General features: G+C 37.4%; 3 protein-coding genes and 1 pseudogene across 5 annotated transcripts; all 4 read left to right on the top strand.

The window, feature by feature from the left end:
* The first annotated feature begins 206 nt into the window (after positions 1–206).
* LOC114757283 (TRAF-type zinc finger domain-containing protein 1) lies at positions 207–3,776 on the top strand. Its single transcript, XM_028946281.1, has 5 exons — positions 207–451; positions 852–987; positions 2,560–2,697; positions 2,798–2,919; positions 3,455–3,776. Exons 1-5 carry the CDS (start codon positions 408–410, stop codon positions 3,612–3,614), a joined length of 600 nt encoding a protein of 199 aa, XP_028802114.1. The 5' UTR covers positions 207–407; the 3' UTR covers positions 3,615–3,776.
* Positions 3,777–4,542: 766 nt separating this feature from the next.
* LOC114757360 (rhamnogalacturonate lyase) lies at positions 4,543–10,147 on the top strand. Of its 3 annotated transcripts, none has more exons than XM_028946385.1 (15): positions 4,543–4,999; positions 5,113–5,234; positions 5,404–5,454; positions 5,703–5,822; positions 5,906–6,025; positions 6,466–6,607; positions 6,848–7,018; positions 7,150–7,295; positions 7,393–7,509; positions 7,848–7,938; positions 8,491–8,632; positions 8,707–8,863; positions 9,179–9,295; positions 9,436–9,562; positions 9,677–10,147. In XM_028946385.1, the coding sequence occupies exons 1-15, from the start codon at positions 4,958–4,960 to the stop codon at positions 9,914–9,916; spliced, it is 1,905 nt and encodes a 634-aa protein (XP_028802218.1). In that variant the 5' UTR covers positions 4,543–4,957; the 3' UTR covers positions 9,917–10,147. The 3 variants fall into 3 exon arrangements, with proteins under 3 accessions (XP_028802218.1, XP_028802217.1, XP_028802219.1); XM_028946384.1 differs by having other exon boundaries at positions 7,150–7,305; positions 7,403–7,509; XM_028946386.1 differs by lacking the exon at positions 5,404–5,454 and having other exon boundaries at positions 7,150–7,305; positions 7,403–7,509.
* A 1,107-nt stretch (positions 10,148–11,254) lies between these two features.
* Positions 11,255–15,905, top strand: LOC114757359 (rhamnogalacturonate lyase-like). Its single transcript, XM_028946383.1, has 15 exons — positions 11,255–11,338; positions 11,523–11,644; positions 11,846–11,905; positions 11,998–12,117; positions 12,225–12,344; positions 12,509–12,650; positions 13,248–13,418; positions 13,627–13,785; positions 13,888–13,994; positions 14,310–14,400; positions 14,512–14,653; positions 14,782–14,938; positions 15,082–15,198; positions 15,423–15,549; positions 15,648–15,905. The coding sequence occupies exons 1-15, from the start codon at positions 11,297–11,299 to the stop codon at positions 15,903–15,905; spliced, it is 1,935 nt and encodes a 644-aa protein (XP_028802216.1). The 5' UTR covers positions 11,255–11,296.
* A 2,077-nt stretch (positions 15,906–17,982) lies between these two features.
* Positions 17,983–22,741, top strand: LOC114757308 (rhamnogalacturonate lyase B-like; annotated as a pseudogene).
* Positions 22,742–23,769: the final 1,028 nt, after the last annotated feature.

Raw genomic sequence — 23,769 nt, 5'->3', positions numbered from 1 at the left:
TCTGGTTTTCAGAAAAACACTAAAAGGTCAAACAAAAAAGTAGAAATAACAATTTCGATCGGACAAGTTTTCATTTTTCAATTATGGCCCAAAAAAGTTTTTCTTTTTCAATGATAGCACGGCAAAACCGGCAGTTAGACCGCCCAGGGCAGAGTGTCTACAAAATGTCAAAATTCCTTGCCAACGCAAGTCGTTAACCGAAGCTATCGATCTCTTTTTGGGCCGCCTGAAGCCAGAATTTCAATTTCTGGTACAACGTGGGTCTCCAGTTTTAATAAAATCTCTCTATCCGTGCCCTTTTCCCCCACCGTCTACGTACGCAAGTGCTTCATTACCCCTCGAATTTTTACGTTTGCTTTCTGAAGATTTGATCGCAGAACAACCTTCAGATTTCTGTCTCTTCCGCCATGGCTGCTGTGTCCGATGACGCCACTAGTATATGTGCTCACTGGTAAACATAGGATTTACGGATAATTCTCCTTATTTGCCTTCCCCAAATTTGTTGACGAATTTGTGATTTTCTTCCTTCTGAATTTTGAGCTAAAATCGCTTAATTCGATGGGAATCTGGGGACTACTTGCTTCGTAGGCTGTGTGCTCGTGTAGAATGGTTTTGCATACCCATTAAGGCGGTTGAAAAACTGCAATTTGACTTGAAGGATCGCCTCGCGGCGACGAACTTTCTCTTACGCTCATGTGTTAGCCTACTTTTGCGATATCATTGGGTGGTTGTAGGAAAATTTTTGAAGGTTCTCTTCCCCTAGACATGGTTTATTGCATCGAAGTGTAGTTGTTTGTGTTCTGATTGCCTTCAGCCAGAAATTGTTGATGAATTGTTTTCTAATGTTACAGTAATCGTGCTATCCCTGCTGCAAATATTGCTCTGCATTACGCCCATTGCTCCCGGAACCTTGAAAAATGCAAAATTTGTGGTGATATGATTTCAAAAAGAAACTCCGAGGATCACTTTTTAAACACTCATGCACAGGTATGTGAAGTTTTGTCTTTTTGCTCTCTTCTTTCCGATTCAAATTCAAAGGAAGTGGTAGAAAAAATCAATGAAGGTCATGTTACGTGGAGATAAAGTGAAAAGGGGGAAATAGGAATACAAGAGTTGACGTGGATGTCAAAGGAAAGACGTGAATCTGTCTCATGTAAGGCTGGAATTTGTAGTAAACGGTCTGAGTCTTTGTTTGGGTGCTACCAGTTCAAAAATTGAAGTCTTGGTGGCAGTTAATAGCCGATCTGGAACTTGACCAAAATGGATGCAATTAGCCATTAAACGCACCATGCTGTGGGTTTGATGGTGCTCGAGTTTCAAAAAGGTTTAAATGCTGTTGATAGGCAGCTTTTATAAGACATGAATACTTGGGCCTTGAAGTATTATCATTCTGGAGCCACTAGATAAGGCCCATGTGTTCATCTCTTGTTCATGATTGCTGCACTTTCATGGTCAACTGTGTAGCTGTTGAAGTAATAGCTGCAAAACAAACTTCTTCCAAAAGTTCTCTTCTGAAAATACCATTGCTATTTCCCCTTCCTCTTCAATGCATGGTCTCACAGATTAAGTCCCCTCATCCTGTACTCCCATTTGTGTCGATCTGATGAGAGATTGTCCACCAATCTGTTGCTCCATTCTCTTTCCTTTTCTATACACAATCTCATGGGCATGGCCTCTGTTCTGCACGCCAATAACTGGGGCCTTGCCTTTGTTTTTCATCCACTTTCCTTTTAGCTGTTTGAATTATTTGGTGTTGGGACATGCATTTGAACTGGTAATGGTTTTGTAAACAGGGATTGTATCACTATCTGGGTTGTCTAATGGGATTTATCAGGTATTATACTGGGTTCTCTGGTGGGAATATTGGGTTGGCTGAGGGTAATTTAGCAAGATCCCTTTCATTAGGGCAGAAGCCTGTTTATGTAAGGCTTTGATGGAGGTTTCTTGAAGGCATTTTCACTGGCTACGTACATGGTATTGGGCTGCTTGGATGCCAGAACCAATCCCCATAATAGAATAGCTTCTAGATAACTCTTACTTGAACCAAGAACTCTTCAGCTCCTTAAACTTTTCTGGGTATCAGTTTATCTCCATCATGGCGTCCACCTCAGGCACATCACTGAAATTTTCATGTTCTTGAAATAGCCTCCCCAACTTCTTCTTAATGAAATTTGAGTGCTGCTGTGATGCTTTCCTTTTGACGTGTACACAAAGCAACTGAATCCTCTAGTCTGCTGAGGCGTGTCAATGTTAAGAATTTCTTGGTATCGGAGACCAATCCACAGAAATCACCTCTGTTGAATTTGCGGAGCTCAATTCAACATTGTTTTGTTGGAACAAATAATTGAGATTAGTCCTCTAGTCATTCTTTTTCAACAATGGAAAATGCTTGTCAATCTGTTATAGCTGACCATGCCAAGTGCGTAGTTATTGCCTTGTGGGTCCAGCTATTTGTGATGTTATCATGTAAAATAATATCTGGCTGTTCGTGATCTTAGTGTTAGATATGCATTTCATTTTTATTTTAGTGGTTTTCCAGAAGAGTTGTTCATTATGCAGGTTGCCTGTTCGATGTGCCACAAGATAATGGAGCGCAATCTGCTAGAAATCCACGAAGGTGAAAGCTGCCCACAGAGAATTGTCACCTGTGAGTTCTGTGAGTTCCCATTGCCAGCAATTGATCTGGCTGAGCATCAGGTAGTGTTCACTAATGACGTTAAATTTAGAGGCTTTGTCTCTCCATATTGATGGACATGCGCTTTGGCACTAATCTTAGTATGATGTTCATATTTCTTAGGAAGTATGTGGGAACCGAACAGAACTCTGTCAACTTTGTAATAGATATGTCAGGCTATGTGAAAGGGACAACCATGAAGCCAGGTGCAATGGCATCCCAGATAATATTGTGGGATCTTCAAGGTTGGAACTTGGAAATATCATTATTTAATTTCATTCCTGTTAGGTGTTATTGAATTTTCCTTTTAATTGATTTTTGTGCTCAAAATCACCAGTATTTCCAAAATTAAAACCGTTATGTTATGGTTATTATAATATTGCAAGCATTCTATGAGCAAGAATATATGTTACCCTCTTCTATGAGCAAGAATATATGTTACCCTCTTTTGTATGTCGCTCATATGGATGGAGATGGATGAAATAGTAATATCGGTGTCATGGACATTATGCAATATGAACGTTGAATTAAATACCATCTATTTGATATTCGATATATCTGTTCGATAAGTTTCATCGTATGTGAGAATATTTAGCCAAATTTGTCTTTGATTTTCCCGCCTAGTAAATGAGTTCGAAAAGGCTTGTTATAAAGTTTTATGAAGTAAGTGAATCTTCTGTGTTGGGAAATTTATTCCCTTGCAATGCATCCTGTGGCGATGCTGACGAAAGGCATTTCTTCCTTGTGATTGAACCATTTGCTTGTTATGTTTGTCTGAAGGGATGCGAGGGCACGTGAAAGAGATGAAGGTGCTAGAAGGCGACCGCAGAATGACTACTCAAAAAGTCATATTCTACTCACTGTAGCGGTTACTGGCGTTGCTGTTTTGGTTGGATCTATTTTGTTCCAGAGGAGGACGGAGCACAGTGATTTGCATTAGCCGCTGATTTTGAGCATGTTTTCTACGATTATATGCTTCGAACTATTCGTATCCAGCATAAGTCATATGACCTATTGCGATTTATACTTCGCTATATTCTATTGCAGCACTTCGGCATATGCATAAACTCATCTATCACAATAGCGCTTCCTTTTGTTCCCTTGTAGTATCAGTAAAATTTTGTCCTCCGTTCATACACGAGATAAATAATCGAATTGTGAGTACCGAAAAAATATGGTTAAAATTAGTTAAATTTCTTAGATATGTTATAAGTTTAAAAATTTTTCCAAAAAATGTTTATATTAAATATTTGACATAATGATTTATTAATGATACTAATTTAATTATTTAATACAATTAATGGTCCAACATTTTTTGTATTTAGAAGAAAGTCAGAAACGCTCATGTTTTTAATTAAGAAGGGACGGAGGAGTATGAGCACATGAATTAACCGTTTCGCCTGTCGGGTGAGTTTTATTGCTAGATTATTTTCTCATACGCGCTGGAGGTGAGAAATTGAGAATGGTTCTTTTTGGCCATTCGAATGTTTTTTTTTTTTTTTTGAAAAAGAAGTAAAATGAGGGGACCATCTGTCTAAATGACCAGGCGGGAAATTCTCTCTCACATTTTTTTTTTTGCCGTCTGAAGAGGGGAAATCAGGAATGCTTTTAACATTTTTTTTAAAAAAATATTTTCGTAGACTCCGTTATGCGGCACCGTGGATGCCATCACTGTGTACTGTGTAATGTTCCTGCTGTTTCCTTTTCTGTTAAGTCGTCACTTCTGCGCTTGCTGCGGCCAAGAGATCATACTTTCTGCTGCGTCTCTGGCTCCGTTTTCGTCAACTTTCCTTTTCTATAACAAATCATGAAAGCTATTGATGTCTTGGCGAATTTATTTTGCTGTAAAATCTCTCTCCCCCTGTAATTTCTGGCCATTTCTTTTGGTTGTTAAAATGATCTAATTCAATTGTAATTGAGTCATTGTCTAGGAAGTTAAATGGAGATGTCAACTATTTATTTCACGTGACGAGGACAGAATCATTGATTACCATCCTAAGCTCCATGTTTTTGTTGAGAGAGGAAACCGAACTTCATGAAAGATACTAATATTTCTGGAAGACGAAGCGTAAATATATATTCAAAATCGTTTCTCTTCCTTTATATGGAAATTTTTATTGCATCACATTGACATGCATTGAAAATTCACGTGGAAGAGAAGTGATGATCGATCGATTCTGTCATCTCGTGAAAATGTTTCCTTTAAATTCTGCAGGACTCTCGACCTAGACTCGAGAATTTTACTGATCGCAGCAAGTTAGTCAAGATAAGCCACAACACAACATGTCGACCCCAGGGGTTCGGTGGCATCTTCAAGGTCGTCATGTAAGTTGATTTGTTCAATTTTTTCCGCTTCTTATTCTAATTTTCCATTGTAGAATCTAGATTTACCTTTATACTGCCCAGAACACTTCTGAAGATTTGACTTATATTTGCAGGTGGTGATGGATAATGGCATACTCCAAGTTACCTTATCAAACCCTGAGGGAATTGTTACCGGGATTCGATATAATGGTGTCGACAATTTGCTTGAGGTCCTTAACAATGAGAATAATCGAGGGTATGCGGTGTGAGAATTTGATTCATAAACAAAATTTTATTTTTTTGCATAGAACAATGAACTCTAACCTTCATGTTATTAAAAGGATTTTTTAACGATTGTGTAAATATCAAGGGTAGTTGACATATGTTGAGCTGGAAGTTGATCTTGCATTCAATTTAATATCTAGGTACTGGGACCTTGTTTGGAGTGCACCAGGAAGCAAAGGAATCTTTGATGTGTATGGCGATGCTTCTCACTCTTGCCCTGGAAGTCTATGAAAATTTCCAGTCCTGTCAATTTTTCAGAAAAAATGCATCCATTAAAATGAGATTTCCCCCCCAATATCAGACCATAGTAGAATTGAAAACTGGTTCTCAAACTCCTCTATCTTATATTGTGTCCCTTTAAAAATCCTATTGATATATATCATTTTTTCTCAGAATGATCACATGCAAACTAAATGTGAAGCATTCATTTATGATCCAGGATAAAAGGGACGTGTTTTGAAGTTATTGTTCAAAATGAGGAACAGGTGGAGCTTTCATTCACACGAATGTGGGAACCTTCTCTTGAGGGGAAGTTTGTTCCCTTAAACATTGATAAAAGGTCCTTGCTCAGATAGTGTAGATCATTTCCTTTTTATTCAAATGCTGGCTGCAGAATTAATATTTGTAAGTGGTGAATTTCAGATTCATAATGCTCCGTGGTTCATCAGGCTTCTACTCTTATGCAATATATGAGCACTTAGCTGGATGGCCGGATTTTGATATTGGTGAAACGAGGATTACTTTCAAGCTGAGAAAAGACAAGTAAATAAAAAATTTGTTTTTACACGCTTTATGCATCACACTTTGTTTTACACGCTTTATGCATCACACTTTGTAATAAAAAACATGGATTATATTTGTGCAAAAATAAAGGACTATAAAAGATAATACAGTTTGACGAAAATAGTGTTACTCATTCTTGGTTTGTTTTTCCTATTTTGTCTCAACTAGACTTTACGATGCTTTCTTTGTTTAAAATTTAACTTCTAAATTATGCGATAAAACTTGGAGATAGCTTTGCAAGAAAAACAACAGTTCTATTGTACAAATCTGAAGGCAGAATTTATTTTAGCACTTCTCTCTATGGCTTATGTTCATGACGATGACATTTCAAGGGTGAGCAAAGATGGTCACATGAGACGATAGGCAATCTTTCTTTGTTATTTTTAGATGTTCAACCAATTTAACAAAGAAGTATATAGGTTTAATTACATGGCTATAGAAGACAGTCGGCAAAGGATTATGCCTCTTCCAGATGATCGGTTACCAGGAAGATGCCAGCCCTTGGGCTATCCTGAGGCTGTCCTGCTAGTCAATCCCAAAAATCCACAACTCAAAGGCGAGGTACTTGTTGCAATGATTTCCTTTAGTGTTTCTTTTGTCATCTTAAATCTTGCAATAGTATATTTTAAGATTTTAAATCGATGTAAATGTTGGTGGAACCAATAAGTTTTGAGTGCGAAGGGTCCACCAAGATCATTTTCATTTGGCTATTTGAAAAGGATATAAAGATGGTTTCCTCTTCATAGATTCAGTGCCTATGAAGTGATCCATTGCGTTTTGATATGACTTCTTCATGCACAGGTGGATGACAAGTATCAATATTCATGTATTAACATGAAAAATCAGGTCCATGGGTGGATATCTTTCAACCCACCGGTGGGATTCTGGCAGATCACACCTAGTGATGAGTTTCGTTCTGGTGGACCCCTTAAGCAGAATTTGACCTCACATGTTGGCCCTACCACACTTGCTGTAAGTGAATGATCTTAGAGCGTTATGACAGTTTCCTGGCATGGCTTGCTAACTGAGTGCCACCACAAATTGAGATTAAGTGATCTCATCTGATTGCAATGTCATAACATAAATTACATTGTCATCTTCAGATGTTTCTTAGTTCACACTATGCTGGACAAGATTTAGATCCCAAATTTAGATGTGGTGAACCATGGAAGAAGGTTTTTGGTCCTGTATTTATTTATCTTAATTCTGGATCAATTGGTGATGACCCACTCTGGCTCTGGGAGGATGCAAAGATACAGGTTTGCCATGGAACTCTTGCACTCCTCTTGTGATGGGGTAGATAGAGTGATTTGAATGGTGAGGTTTTGTGAGAGACTGACGGAAAATAATATTCAGATGACGACTGAAGTCCAAAATTGGCCGTATTTTTTCCCAGCTTCAGAGGATTTCTTGAAGTCAGATCAACGGGGTAACATTAGTGGTAGGCTAAATGTGTTAGACAGGTAAGCAGTCGGTATGGCCTTCGTTATCTAAACTTTTTCCCTTTTGTATAAGATTTTTGGATGAGTTGGTGTGGTTGGCATACACACTTGGTTTTACTCCTTGAAAATTTTCAAACATATAGCTCTTATAGCTACAATTATTATCTATTCACAACATTCATGATTTTCTTACAACAAAAGAAAAAAATCAGTGAGGATCAAGGATTTTTTTTTTTCACTTTAAATTTACTGAGTTGAATGAGGAGTATAAGTCAATTAATGAGTTGCAGCAAGACTGTGGTTGCTTTTTTACCCTTGTCCGGGCAATTGGATTAAAACTACTCTAAATTTATCTTTAGGTGCATCAGCACAGATTTGATCCCAGCAACTGGTGCTTATGTTGGTCTTGCCCTACCGGGTGAGGCAGGGTCATGGCAAAGAGAATGCAAGGTTTTCTTTACTCCTCTCATTTATTGAAACCCAACGGTTTAGTTACATGAATAGCATGCAGGTTGCACTCTATTTTATTCTCTTGGGGTGAGGGTGGGGGAATCACACCTTTTTTTTCTTTTTCAAAAAACGGATTTTGTGGGACCGTGTTACTTTTTCTTATTGCTCGTTAGGACTAAATTGAACTAGATGACAATCCCTTGCAGTGTCTTACAGAGCATATTATTGGTTCTTTGGATCAAGCTTCTGAAAAGAGCTGTCTTTTGTAGTGCTGCAATGATCTTAAAGAGATTTTAGCAATCTTGCAAACTAATTTTAAAGAGATTGTAGCAATCTTGCTAACTAATTTTAAAGAGATTGTAGCAATCTTGCTAACTAAGGCATTTCGTTTGGAAAACATATATCATGTAAAACAAAGTTCTAAGAGGAAGATAATCATTAGATGTTACCTTTGTTTAGGATTTAAGGGAGAATGGACCAGGAGAGTTCTATTCTGGAGTGCTAAAAGATGCCCCCTTTTCAGATGATATTCTAACTTTTGCATCCTGTCAGGGCTATCAATTCTGGACCAGAGCAGATGAGAATGGATTTTTTACCATTAAGAATGTACGTCCAGGGGACTACAACCTTTATGCTTGGGTCCCTGGTTTTATTGGGGACTACAGATTTGACGATCTGATGAGGATAGATTCAGGTGTTGCATCCTCAACTTGTTGAATTTGAGATCATTTATCATCATATGATCAACATGCACATACTGTAATGCAGGTTCTTATATCGAATTGGGTGAAATTGTGTATGAGCCCCCAAGGGATGGACCCACGCTGTGGGAAATAGGCATTCCCGATAGATCTGCTGCAGAATTTTACATTCCTGATCCAAATCCGCTTCTCGTCAATAGGCTTTTTGTCAACCATCCAGACAGGTTAGCTACTATTGTGGTTGAATGGTCAATCTTTTCTTCCATTTATTCTTTAGTTGCTAAAATCATTAGTGAGCCTCATGCATCGCATGGAGTTTGAGTTGTACTGTGCTCGTGACTTGTAAATAGTACAACTTGTTGTAGATTTTGCATCATATATTGATATTATTTTTTTTTGCACACTTTTGAATTTATGCTACATGTAACACGAATAATTTTTAAATATTTCTTCTTCCAACTGAGCCTTCTTTCAAGGATTGGTTAAAGTACTTCGTTTTCACATGCCTTTAGGTCTCATTTCTTTTCTGCAACTGGCAGGTTCAGGCAGTATGGACTGTGGGACAGGTATACAGAACTGTATCCTGATGCTGATTTGATTTACACAGTCGGTGCTAGTGATTATTCCAAAAACTGGTTTTTCGCTCAGGTTCCCAGGTTTGAGTCCCCACCATCGATTTTTGTTTGCATAACGTGGCTGACTAATCGTATAATACCTGCTTCTTGATATCTGGTTGAATTTCTGTGTTATAAGATTACAGAACATAGACTAATTTTTCAAGCCTTTACAACTGTAGAAAGAAGGAGGATAACACTCTTCAAGGTACAACTTGGCAAATTAAGTTTGATCTCTGTAATGTTGCTCAGGGAAGTACATATAAACTAAGAGTTGCAATTGCATCTGCAACGTTAGCCGAGGTGCAGGTAATTTTCCCTCAATCTCTACCACACCCACGCACACAGAGGGAATTCTTGTCTGGTTCTTGTGCAAAATACTAACAAAATTTTATGTTAAACTATATACATTTTTCTGTGAAGATTCGAATAAATGATCCAAATGCAAAGCGTCCCCTCTTTACCACTGGATTAATAGGAAGGGACAACTCAGTTGCAAGACATGGAATTCATGGGCTCTATCGGCTGTACCATGTGAATGTACCAGGTGCTGCTCTTGTTGATGGCATAAACACTATATTTTTAACGCAACCAAGATGCAACAGCCCTTTTCAGGGAATCATGTATGATTATATTCGTTTGGAAGGCCCTCCTTGTTTTTAGAGAAGAACTTTAATATCCTTTTAAGTCAAACATTAGGACAGAGAACCATTTGGTACAAATTTGTGGGCGCATACGTCCCCTTGGAATGTCAGTTATTGATAACGCTATATTCTATTATTATTATTTTTTGTCATTTTTTGTACTCAAGTCTTATGGCTTGAATTATAAAGACAGCAACCTTGTCACATATTATAAACAGATAATTTATGCACAGCCATACTTCTGTAGACATCTTCCATCTTTAGAATGCCATATCTAGGTTGCTTAGGTTACACTTTGTGGTCCATGGCGATAGATCTGAACTTAAATTTTTCACAACTGGATAACGTCTAGTTATGCCCCAGCCCTCTTTTTTCCTGAAAAAGAGGAAGGACCACTTGTAGTTGCTTTGCTTATGGTATACTTCCATGTAATGAATTGTGGTGAATACAGGTATGGCTCGGTTGTTATATGCTTAGCTATACTCTTTTGTTAGTTACAGATTTATCAAACTATTGGTTGCAACTTGCAATGCTGATTAAAGGGATATGTAAGAAATCTCTCCTGACTGATTTGTTCCAACTGCTCTAGGGCCAGCTGTTTTATAAACATCGGTTCTATTTCATTTGGTAGCGCTCATAGGACCACTAGCTGATGTTATTAACAAATATTGACTAATGTTAAGTAGTAACAATAATTTTTTTTTTTTTAAAAAAAAGAAACCTTAAGTTTCCCCGCTATAAGATCGAGCTCAACCAAAATCTATAAATACAGTAGTGCCCATTGGTTTCCAACTTTCCATGCAGCTTTGTTTCATTAAAGAAAACTTGCGTGCTCAATTTATAAACTCATTTGGTAATTAAGGAGCAACTTGGTGAACATTGAGATTCTAATATTTCTTTTGTCAACGTTTATAGTTTTCTTGAATCTGAGTAAAAAGTCAATTCCCAGCAGCTCTACCGAGCGAGGTTGCGGCTTAACTCTCAATCAAATAGACAAGGGGAAACCAAAACAGGAAAAAAGGAAAAGGAAAAAGTAAAGCTGTCTCACATTTTTTATCTGCTGCTTCTTCACTTGTACGCTTTTATCTAAACACACCAAACTGCTTTGGCGACGAAGTAAAGAGATTAAACGAGAGTCTAATAAAGAATGCTTTCTTGCTAGTTTAAGAAAACTAAACCAATCCTTTGAAGTCCCCTAAGATTTCCCCAAATTCTATTGGCAGATTGCTGTGCAGTAACACGTAAGCGCAATTTGTTTTCTCAAGTCGTGTTTGAAAAAGCTTCTCATTCTAACGAAGGCCACCCACTATTTAGTTCCCATCGACAAAATGTTCTAAGCCATTCTCAGAGAACTCTAATTTTCGAAGCCTTTCATCTCTGACTCTGTGAGAGTACCATCATGGCGCTAACAGGAGTGCACCTGCTTATTGAAGATAGACATGTACTTGAAATCTTATTTCTAGCTATAAAGATGTTCTTTTCATCTTCATACTGTTCTTAATTAATTATTGTTCATTATAGAATATTCTTGCACTATGAATCGAGGGGTCACATTAAACTTCAGTTCATCAAATACGTTTCTTGTTAAGATGCATTCTTCAAATTAAATTAAATTCATGGTGCAGGTTGTGATTGACAATGGCATACTAAAGGTCACGTTGTCAAATCCTGAGGGAATCGTCACTGGAATAGAATATAATGGCATCGACAACTTGCTCGAATATCAGAACGAGGAATCTAATAGAGGGTATATTATATTGAATTTTTTTCCCAGATGGTATATAATGTTAAATACTTTGCTAAGTCCTTTTTTTTTTTTATGAGTATACTTTGCTAAGTCCTACTTGTTTAATAACTAATCTTTTCCCAAAAGAAAAAAAGAATAAGCTGCTTCCTTTTGTTCTTAACAAAACATATTAATTGACCACTCTTTTTTCTTGATGTATAGGTACTGGGATCTTGTGTGGAGCTCACCGACAAGTCCCGGAACGAGTGGAACATTTGATGTGTATGTCTTTTGTCTTTCCCTTCTATTCACGAGTTCCATTTTTCTTGTTTTCACTCCTCGCATATGATACAATATGAGTCGTTCATTTGCAGCATAAGGGGAACCAATTTTAAAGTGATAGTGGAAAACGAACAACAAGTTGAGTTGTCCTTCACAAGAACGTGGGATGCCTCACTTGAAGGCAAGCTGGTTCCCTTAAACATCGATAAAAGGTCATTAACGTTATAATCAACCATTATCAATTACATCGTTCGTAAATTATAAGATAATGCGGATCAGTCATCAGAATCTGACTAGCTATTATAATTTTTGTGAGCAGGTTCATAATGTGTCGCGGTTGTTCTGGCTTCTACTCCTATGGTATTTACGAACACTTAGATGACTGGCCCGCTTTCAATCTCGACGAAACAAGAATTGCTTTCAAGCTCAGCAGAGAAAAGTATATATATATGCACCTTTCATATTTGCTTGATTTTTCTAAGTTATTTCAGTTGCCTTCGTTAAGTTTCCATCAGGTTGATACAGTGCGAATGAGAAATAGAGTGAAATAATACACACACGGATGTAATTAATGTATACTGTATAATGATGGTATTTGGGCAGGTTTCATTACATGGCAATGGCAGATAATAGACAAAGAAACATGCCTCTTCCAGGTGACCGAAACCCACCGAGAGGTCAACCCCTTGCTTATCCTGAGGCTGTTCTTCTTGTTAATCCTGTCGAGCCTGAATTGAAAGGAGAGGTAATACTATAGATTTATTTTAAAATGATCATCGGTTGATAATTATGATTTCTTTAATTTAAGTTCTTGCGGATATATAGCAATAGCCAAAAGCGAAATCTAGCAAGCCTCCAAACAAAAAATGTTGATGCTTATTTTGTTCTGTAATTAACAAAACATTACATTTAAAAGGAGTTGACGTTGCAGAAATGTTTCCAGGTCTATGCTATAAATTTATGTTTCGTATACATCGTGCAATTGCTAATAATATATTCTTTAAGGTTGTCTAACCTTTTTACCAACATGTGGATAATAAAGCGTAGCTTTTGCTCATAACATCCTTCGAAGTAATTTATTAAAAAAGAAGTTACTAGCATCTCAAGGGGTTAACGATAAAATGACTTGATATTGATATTTTGAACAAGTCATTAGCAAGTATATTGATCCAACTAGAATATTGATTTGCACTAATATTAGCAATTGCTCTGAAGAATTACAACAAAGTTTAATAAAATGTGATAATTCTGAAAGATATAATATTTCGGCAAAAGGTGGCGCCGTATAATATTTCAGCAAAATATACTTTTAAATTAAGAAGTGCATGTGATGTGTGCATAGGTGGACGACAAGTACCAATATTCATGCGACAACAAAGATAGCAAGGTGCATGGGTGGATCTGCACCGATCCGGCGGTAGGATTCTGGCTAATAACTCCCAGCAACGAGTTCCGATCCGGCGGACCCCTCAAGCAAAACCTGACTTCCCATGTGGGACCCACCACTCTTGCGGTAAGTAGTTCCTTGATCGATGATTTAATTGTCTTCTCCAAATGTTCAATTATCTACTGAAACTCGTTATACAAATGCAATCTCACGGGCGTAGCATAGTGAAAACCAGACAACATGAAGCATTAACCTACATATTATGCATGAACCATCCCTTCATTATAGGTGAATATTGTAAATTAATGGGTGTCTTCTGAAACGAGGGAATCAGGTGTTTCTAAGCGCTCATTATAGCGGAGAAGATCTGGTGCCAAAATTCAAAGCTGGCGAGGCATGGAAGAAAGTTTTTGGTCCAGTTTTCATCTATTTGAATTCTTCCGATAATGGAGACAACCTATATAATAAGCTATGGGAAGACGCTAAACTTCAGGTCTCAACTCAGGATTTCCCTTACATATCATATATACCTCCATCCATTATCTAACACATATATAGCTTCGTGACACAAAAAATACACATTCTAAACTTGCAGATGCAGATAGAAGTTCAAAGCTGGCCCTACAATTTTCCTGCCTCACAAGATTACCTGAAGTGGGACGAACGTGGCAATGTCAATGGTAGACTATTCGTCCGGGACAGGTGTGCTCTTTTGACGCATTATTTTTTCTTGTTCGTTGGAACCTTGAATTGAATCAAAGATGATGATGACCTAAACCTGTTTGTCGAATTGATTGAAGCAAGCGGATATTGCTGCCATCTTGTGCTCTAGTGTAAATTTTGCTTGTTTCACAGATTTTGGTAGTCAAGACCTTCAACGAAAACATGATAATAATTGGAAGTTTGGGTTTCAAAAAAGTTTGTCCGCAAGGCATGTATTTATAAAAAATTTTGATAAGATGTGCATGAGGAACATTGCTCGCTTTAATTGTCTTTTGGTAATAACAATGGATATAGTTATGTTGGAGATGACAATATCTCAGCAAAAGGGGCTTATGTTGGCTTGGCTCCACCAGGAGACGCTGGATCATGGCAAAGAGAATGCAAGGTGATTATTGAAAATGGAAACTTTTCTTCCGTCAGTGATCTCATTTTCATTATAACGTACAGCACCATCTGTCTTTCAATGACTCAAATATGGCATTTTACTGGTTATTAGAATTATCAGTTTTGGGCCAAAGCAGACGATGAGGGATATTTCTCCATCAGCAATATACGCCCCGGTGACTATAATCTTTACGCATGGGTCCCTGGTTTTATTGGTGATTATAGATATGATGTGGTTATGAACATAACTCCAGGTACTGCTAAATATACCCATTATCCTTCTTTTCTGTTTTCTAGTTTCAGACAATCTTCGTCTGATTCTTCAATACGCTTGGTTTACGTATGTCCTGACCCCACAAATACTGAAATATGTTAAAAACAGGTTGTTACATAGTCGTAGGTGACCTTGTGTATGAACCTCCTAGAGATGGTCCAACATTGTGGGAAATAGGCATCCCTGATCGCACAGCTGCTGAGTTTTATGTTCCTGATCCCAATCCCAAATATATCAACAAGCTCTATGTTAATCATCCTGACAAGTTGGTCGCCCATTTATTTAATTTTTGATATGTGGATTGGCCCAAAAATATAATGATATATCATACATGGAACTGAATTTTTTTTGGAAGGAAAATGACTATGTAATTCATTCACTTAATTAAGACGCGATTATAATTGGCAGGTTTAGACAGTATGGGTTATGGGAGAGATTTGCGGAGTTATACCCTGACAAAGACTTGATCTACACAGTTGGTGTTAGCGACTACGCCAAAGATTGGTTCTTTGCTCAAGTTACCAGGTTCGTTTATTTTTTGCAAAGCATTTACGTTAAATTATTTTGATAGTTCCTATAACTTTTCCCAATTTTCAATTTTATCTGTACAAAAGTCTGTAACTAATTCTTCATACTTCTGTTACCATTAGTGTGCCATTCATTTTTTCGATTGAAAGAACTAAGCATTTGTCTCACAACTAGTAAACCCTGGCGCCATGAATTTTTAATTTGATCCTTCTGTTTAGCAGGAAGAAAGATGATAATACATATCAAGGAACCACGTGGCAAATCAAGTTCAAACTGGACAAAGTGAACAAGAGAAGTTTCTATAAACTTCGCATAGCTCTGGCATCAGCAACATTTTCTGAACTGCAGGTACTGAGGGAAAAAAAAAACTAATTTCACGTATTGGTTATACTAAATTCTCTCTTATACTTGAACCGATAAATACATGATTTATATGATATTTTTAGGTTCGAGTTAATGACCCAAAAGCACCTCGTCCTCTGTTTTCTAGTGGGTTGATAGGGAGGGATAACTCCATTGCTAGGCATGGGATTCATGGGCTGTATTGGCTTTTCACTGTGGACATAATAGGTGCTCGACTCGTGGAAGGAGATAATACCATCTTTTTGACTCAGTCAAGAGGCAGTGGCCCATTTCAGGGCATTATGTATGATTATATTCGTTTAGAAGGCCCTCCCTCCTCTGCTTCCGACGACCAGATTTGAGACTGAGGAGGTGTTTGGATAGAAACCAAATTATGGTTTTAAAAGTGTTTTTATGGATTACGAAGTAAATATGTGGAGGAGATTATCTTGTTTTGCGGAAAAGTGCTTCTGAAACTGTGGTTTTGAGGATACCAAACACTCCTGAGTTGTTTTGAATTTCTAACAGAATAATTTGAAAATAAGCAAAAACGATATGCAAATCATTCCGATGGAAAAAGGCAAGTTAAATTTAATTTTATGAGATTGTTTTTTTTTCTTTCCAATTTACTCTCCCCTCCCCCCTATTTTCTCATTATATTGTATTTCTATGTAACCAAATCATGATTCCAAATGGAAAAAGGCACTTATCTTTACAGTTACACGCATCATTTGCATGCACAACGCTATAAGCAATGGAAAAGTACCCAAACATGATACTATCTCTGGCCCTAAATATAAAATTTGTTTAACTTTTATTTTGATTATAAATATAAAACCCAATTAACTTTGTCTCTCGTATTTATCTTTTTTTTTCTTAACGTAGCCTTCATAATAATAATAGTTTTAATTAATATATTTAAATAGCAAATATATTTTAGAAAGATAATATTTATTTATTATAAATAACTAATATAACTAATTTTCTTAATCTACTCAAATTAATCAACTAGTTCTTATATGAAAGATCGGAAGATAATAATAGTTTAGGACGAAAAATTTTATGGCAATTAATTTGCATATATATTATTGAGAAATTATGTTTGACTTCGATCGTGCGGGGACCGCCTTCATCTAAGTGCAAGATGCGAGCCATATACCATATTTATGCGCAATCCTTTTTGGGGGATCCTCTTAGTTATAGTCATAATTGGATGGCATGATTTCATTGCAGAAACAATGATTCTGAGGGAGTAAGTATGAAGAGCACCGCCGCTAATTTAGCACCAGAGAGGAATAAGAGCACCACCCCCTTTCCATTAGGAATATGGTTGCAATGATGGAGCGCCACGTGTACATGTCTAATAATCATCTTAAAATACCCATCAACTTTCATAAAATGGAAACTTATTGGGCAAATTTCTAGCTTCTTTCCGCTGATTTTTTGTTGTTGTTGTTACTTGATCTTTATTATAATTCGTGAGATCAAATTTTAACGCGATAGGTTTCAAATCAAAATCACTAAATTTAATTAGATAATCAAATATTGCCGTGAACTGTCATCTCAGTGAATTTTTTTTCCCAAGTTTGAGAATATAAAATTTGTTTATACTCAATTTTTTTATATGATCATTTAGTGATACGTAGCATTTGAATGAAAAGTGAAATCTTGTTTACCGTTAACCTTGTAAATGGACAAATCATTCATCGATCCAAACACAAAAAAGGGAATTTTTTTCCTAGTCAAAAGGAATAGATCCATTGTCCGCTATTTCGGCGATAGATACATGCTACTCTCAAATTAAAAGGGATCTAATAAATAAGGCAGTTGCACGGCATATAGGTTTTAAAACCACGAAGGAAGTCATTAATGAGTAGTTATTCTACAATCCAAATCATTTAAGATGAAATCAAATCAAATTAATAGCGCAGATTGATAATTGATCGGTGCCCACATTAGGCGCCCGCTTCAAATCTCCGTACACCCTGCTTTGCAAAACACCATTTGCGTAAGCACAATTACCCTCTTATATTCCTTGGTTTATTCATGTGATTTCAAGCTTGCACACCCGTGACCAGCCGTGCCAGGGAGTCACGCCGACGAAGAAAAGGCCAAAACGGATTGAACAGAGAAATTGTCGGTAAAAAATAGATGCTTTGTCTGTAGTTGAAGAAAACTAACCCACCAATATTCCCCCACAAAAAAGTCTTTCACATGGCTCTAGTTTCCTCCCTGTTACCTAACTAGCATAACTAAACCTTTAGATTCGTTCCACCTAATAAATACTCCCCTTTTTTTTTTTCATTTGAAAGCCTCACTTTTCTTTAGTGGCTAACTGCAATATGCTTTTGCTCTTAAGCTCACAAGTCATGGCGTTATCCTATCTAGAAGCCACCCTCCCAATGAGAATGTCAAGTCAAATAAAATGTTATTCAATTTACCTTCCACCTAATTCTCCTGCTCCCAATGAAGATTTTCAATTGCAAGGCATTCTTGTCAAGTCTGCTAATGAAAGGTATGTGGGTTTTGCGTAGAAAACCGACAAGGACTAGGAAGCTGAATATTTTGTCATCAAGAAAAGCCCAGAGAGAGTGAGGCCTCGGAAGAGGACGATCGATGGTGACGATGATCCTCGCCAACCGTTTCCTGTTCTTCATGCTGCTGCTTGTTTTGGTTCGGGGCTATGTTCCTTATCCAGGTTTCTTCACTTAATCTTCTATAATCCTCTGTTCTGAAATTTTCTGCATGCTTTTATTCTCTGCAAAATAATAAAGCTGCAGTAGAATCGAATTTATGATAATATTGAGTGAAGATTGTGGGACATTCCAAGAGACTAATGTGCATCGTGTCATCCCCAGGAGTGCGATTGGAAATTCAAGATAAGCATGTAAAACATCCTCTACATTTCCTTAATATCTAAGGATAGCAATTTACACTCCATCTGTTTTCTTAACATTGGTAAGCCCCTGCTTAATAGCTTATATCAGTTTTATAAGCAAGTATATATGTAAATACTCTGCCCAGGTTGTGATGGATAATGGCATAGTCCAAGTCACCCTATCAAATCCTGAAGGATCAGTCACCGGAATCCAATACAACGGAGTTGACAATTTGCTTGAAGTTCAAAACAAGGAATTTGACAGAGGGTATACCAATTTTTTAATCTACCGCTCGTTAGAAATCATATCATCGGGAAGCTCTCACCTAAGCAAATTCACAAACACTTGACGTGCATGAAATAGCTATCAAATAGCGTACCATACTGACATTTCAAGTTTTCCCCTCTTTACATTCTTCTTTGGTGTGAGTACAGTTACTGGGATGTTGTATGGGGCGAGGCTGGTAAAAAAGGAACAAAGGGTACATTGGACAGGTAAAGTTCTTAAACCATTCCAATTTTATGATTGAACTTCGAACCCAATTAATGGTGAGGGTTATCCAGGTTGGAAGCCGCAAATTTTACAGTAATTGTTGAAAACGAAGAACAGTTAGAGTTGTCATTCACCAGAACATGGCTGCCTTCCCTTGAGGGAAAGATTCCGCCGCTCAATATCGATAAAAGGTACTCGAGCTTCCATAGTTCTTTCACAAACCAAGCCCTCCATTTTTAAATTTTTTGCTCTGTTTGAAGAGCTAAATAAATTTTTACTTTTGGTAGATTCATAATGCTTCGTGGTTCATCGGGCTTCTACACATATGCAATATACGAGCGTTTCAAGGGATGGCCTGCCTTCAATCTTGACAACACTCGGATTGCATTTAAGCTTCGGAAAGACAAGTAGGTTTAGATCCTCAGACTTTGGGAAAAAAAAACGTTAGCTCAATCGATGATCCTGATATGTTTGGTGCGTATAAACTGTAAAGGTTCCATTACATGGTTGTAGCAGACAATAGGCAAAGATTCATGCCGCTGCCCGATGACCGGTCAGAGGGAAGAGGGCAAGTTCTAGCCTACCCCGAGGCCGTCCTCCTTGTCAATCCTGTTGAGCCTGAATTCCAAGGGGAGGTAGGTTCAGAGAGAATGATGCACATTTCGACGTATTGGGTATCACACAGATTTTTCTTTCAACATCTTATTTTTTGGATTTTTTCGTTGACAGAAAGTTTAATTATACATTTCTTTAAGAATTTGAAGCTTACTTCTATTCTAGCATGCCATTCAATTCTCATAACCTGAATCAATCTCATGGAACAAACCCAATTAAACCTTTTTTTATTATTAATTTATTATGGTAAAAATATGATGAGGTGTGAGTAAATCTGCTTTTTTTTTAATAAAAAACTCGGTCGGACGAGTGGGCTATGCCAATACGAGCCCAAAGCTATACTACTTGGGCTTTTTCCCTCCTCTGTTCGGAGATCATAAACTGGGCGAAATTGTGTGACTAGGTGGACGACAAGTATCAGTACTCGTGCGAGAGTCGCAACAACAGGGTTCATGGCTGGATCTGCATGGATCAATTTGTTGGGTTCTGGCAAATCACCCCTAGCTACGAGTTCCGATCCGCTGGGCCCCTCAAGCAATTCATTACTTCCACGTGGGCCCCACCACACTCTCCGTGAGTCACCCTTTTCGTTTAACCTAATTTAAAAAAACCCCCAATAGTCGATATTTTTCTGACCGGCATTCAATTGTCTGTTTTGGATCTCCTGGATTAGGTGTTTCATAGCACGCATTATTCAGGAGCAGATCTGGTAATGAAATTTGGGCCAGGAGAGCCATGGAAGAAAGTGTATGGGCCCATTTTCATATACCTTAATTCTATGGCTAATGGAGGAAGCCCGATCATGTTATGGAAAGACGCTAAACAGCAGGTTCTCTTGTTCATTATTTTCCATTTTCCTGTCCGCATGGTAAATTCAACGTTCATTGTCACGGAAGAACTCCAATAAATAAAAATAAAATTGCAGATGGTCAATGAAGTTGAAAGCTGGCCCTATGCATTTCCAGCTTCGGAGGACTTTCCCGCATCTGACCAACGAGGCAAGGTTAAAGGCAGATTACTGGTACGAGACAGGTATGTCTCCGAAGTCCAAACACATCATCTGAAATGCTTCTTTAGCTACCAAGTTTTCCTTTTAAAAAAGCGGATCTCTCCATATTCATAATACACTTGTTTCCCTCTGTTTCTTCTAGTTCTTAGTATCGATTAATGCTTTTCGGCAACCAAAAGGAAAGTATTGGACACATGATTTACTGTCTTTGTCCCACTAACTATATTTCTTTACCTCATTCTACATGTATGTATATGTGTAAAATCTTCATCTTAATCAGTGAACTTAAACTTTGAATAGGTTTATCACGGATGGGTGCGTCCCAGCGAGTGGGGCTTATGTGGGATTGGCTGCCGTAGGAGATGCCGGATCTTGGCAGATAGAATGCAAGGTGATATTTCAGTTCCTTTGTTTTTCTGTTCTAAAGCGAAGAACTGAAATCTTGCGCCACACAGAAGGAAACTAATACGAGTTGGTATGTGTTAGCAGGGTTATCAGTTTTGGACCATCACTGATGATAAAGGCTACTTCACAATCACTGACATACGGCCCGGGCAATATAATCTTTACTCCTGGGTCACTGGGTTTATCGGCGATTATCGATATAACAATGTCATTAACATAACCTCAGGTCTGATACATATATTTTCTCTCAGTCATGGTTCATGAGCACTTAAAAGAGTCTGTTTGGGAGAATTGGAAAGTGAACCATGTGTTGCTCTCCCTTTTCCCATAACTGAAATAGTTAAGATTCTCAAATATACCGTGTTGTTATACTAAAGTCTAAGATCATTGAATGGGACAAATATGTAAAGTAGGTTGTGAAGATGATGTGGGAGAACTTGTTTATGAGCCTCCAAGAGATGGCCCTACACTGTGGGAAATAGGAACCCCTGATCGCTCTGCAGCTGAATTCTATATCCCAGATCCAAATCCCAAGTACATTAACAGACTTTATGTCAATCATCCAGATAGGTTAGTTTCCTTACCAATTGAAATAATAGTTATGATTAAACAGAAGGTGTGTATCTTTCCTATTTTACCACAGAATGTTCTCTCTTTCGCTGGGGTTTATGAACTGTTGGTCCGCCATTATCACTTGAATCTTCTTTTGACTTCGGTAAAAGGGAGAAATATGCATCACAGTCCCTAAATTTGGCAGGTATAGGCAATATGGATTGTGGGAGAGGTATGCAGAATTGTATCCAAATGAAGACTTGGTCTACACCATAGGAATCAGTGACTACAAGAAAGATTGGTTCTTTGCTCAAGTTAATAGGTAATTCTCTTCCCCTCCGTCTTCCAACTTTTTAATGAAGAGCTGTAAAATGCAGCTAAAGACACCTCTTACTTGAAGGCAAATTTGGTAATGTCTATATTTTGCTACAGTAAAACTAGTTCATGCGTTCACAGTGAGACAGTGGGGAAGTAATAAATGAGTATAATTATAATATGAGCCCTATATATTATACACAATCAGATTTTTTTTTTGGCATCATTATTTTTTCAAATGCATAAATGTGTGAAATATGAATAGAGGAAATATTTGTTCGTTGGCTTTAATTTTTTACGTGCAGAGCAAATATTGTCCTTTTGGTAGTATACCAACGGAATTGTTGCGCCACTGCGCAGGAAGAAAGATAACAACACATACCAAGAAACCACATGGCGAATTAATTTCAAACTCGATAATGTGAATACGAATGGGACCTACAAATTGCGACTGGCTCTGGCGTCTGTGCACTCTGCTGAGCTGCAAGTATATATCACTTCATACTAAATTTTTCCACAGAGCTCTGCGCATATCTCTTCATGCTTACACATTCACAATTCTTTTTTTTTTTTTGGGTTTAATTGTTCTTGTCAGATTCGGGTAAATAACTCAGAAGCAAACCCACCTTTGTTCTCGAGTGGAGAGATTGGAAAGGAGAACACAATTGCTAGGCATGGAATTCACGGGCTGTACTGGCTGTTCAACGTTGATGTACAAGGCACTCTACTTGTGCAGGGGAACAATACCTTTTTTCTAAAGCAAACAAGAAACACAAGTCCTTTTCAAGGGATTTTGTATGATTATATTCGCTTAGAAGGGCCCTCTTCTATAGCTAGTAATGATCGTATTATGTGATCTTCGTCCGTAATATTCGTTAAATAGTACATCTATTCAAATCGTTTTTTATTATTATAAAAATCAATTTGTTGATCCTGTGCTTGGAAAGCCATGAGAGTTGCAAATGCTGCCTTAATTCTTTTTCCTGACAAACATTAAATTTGTGCTTTTGACCGAAAATCACATGCTAAACAGCCTGCAATTCTCTGTTCCCCCGGAAGCCTACCAAGACTAGTCGGTTTCTAGTTTTAACGGGAAAACACATGCCAAACAGCTTTACCTAACTACATATGAGAACAATTCTCATCACACCAAGAATGTTGAGCAACTCATAATTCCAGTTGTGTGTTTAATTATTGTAAATTATTTAATCCATTTAAGGCTCTTCCATTTAAGCTATTTAAGTTTCAACATTATGCGCCAAACAAATGAATCAAGATTGAATTATAAGTCCATCAACCCTTGGTAGTTCAGCTTATTGTATCCTCTATTTGAAGTTAGGTTCACGCTCAGTCGCCATCCGTTTTTTATCGTCCAGTTATGCCTTTCCTTTATATATTGTTTGGTTCTTCACTCTCGTCCACAAACTAAAGATGAAGTTTTGACTTCTAAGTTTACAAGGGAGAGAATTTAGCTTCATAGGAAGGACAAAAATTCTTAAATATGTAAGGACTAAATTTAGCTTCGCCCATGTGTTGGTTTTCCAGTGAAGATACATACTCTGGTTCATGATACCAAACGCTCTATTTGATCCAGAACAATTTACAGTATAATTTTTTCCAGCAATACCTTGCATTGATTAGTACTTCATATATATAATGAAAGAGGGGTGCTTTAAAAGGAGTTAACTATGTAAATGTAGACATTTATTCGATACAAGGGTAAAATTGGAAAGATATAAAATTATTAAGAAAAATAGTGTTTTAACTAACAATTTTTAAGAACCACAAATTAATTAACATCACTCTATGCTGCGATCCAAAGGGAGTATTTTGGCAAAAGAAAAAGGAAATAAAAATATTATGTTGGATTGGAGAAAAAGGAGCACAGTATTATATATTTTTCCATAAAGACCTGATAAGGATTACCTGAAATTACAAATGCAGTTGTCAAACTTCGAT

Source organism: Neltuma alba, unplaced genomic scaffold (genome assembly GCF_004799145.2).
Source record: "Neltuma alba isolate B1F8T4 unplaced genomic scaffold, ASM479914v2 tig00010592_pilon, whole genome shotgun sequence".
NCBI classification, from domain to species: Eukaryota; Viridiplantae; Streptophyta; class Magnoliopsida; order Fabales; family Fabaceae; genus Neltuma; species Neltuma alba.
This window is presented reverse-complemented; position numbering and strand designations above follow the sequence as displayed.

Excerpts from the sequence above, each read along its gene's own strand:
- LOC114757283 (XM_028946281.1), top strand. The coding sequence starts at position 408 with ATGGCTGCTGTGTCCGATGACGCCACTAGTATATGTGCTCACTG. Across the intron at positions 452-851 it reads ACTAGTATATGTGCTCACTG|TAATCGTGCTATCCCTGCTG; the intron begins GTAAACATAGGA and ends CTAATGTTACAG. Across the intron at positions 2,698-2,797 it reads TTGATCTGGCTGAGCATCAG|GAAGTATGTGGGAACCGAAC; the intron begins GTAGTGTTCACT and ends CATATTTCTTAG.
- LOC114757360 (XM_028946385.1), top strand. The coding sequence starts at position 4,958 with ATGTCGACCCCAGGGGTTCGGTGGCATCTTCAAGGTCGTCAT. Across the intron at positions 5,823-5,905 it reads CCCTTAAACATTGATAAAAG|ATTCATAATGCTCCGTGGTT; the intron begins GTCCTTGCTCAG and ends GGTGAATTTCAG. Across the intron at positions 7,296-7,392 it reads CTCTGGCTCTGGGAGGATGC|TAATATTCAGATGACGACTG; the intron begins AAAGATACAGGT and ends ACTGACGGAAAA.
- LOC114757359 (XM_028946383.1), top strand. The coding sequence starts at position 11,297 with ATGGCGCTAACAGGAGTGCACCTGCTTATTGAAGATAGACAT. Across the intron at positions 14,654-14,781 it reads GGTTATGAACATAACTCCAG|GTTGTTACATAGTCGTAGGT; the intron begins GTACTGCTAAAT and ends TGTTAAAAACAG. Across the intron at positions 15,199-15,422 it reads TTCTTTGCTCAAGTTACCAG|GAAGAAAGATGATAATACAT; the intron begins GTTCGTTTATTT and ends TCTGTTTAGCAG.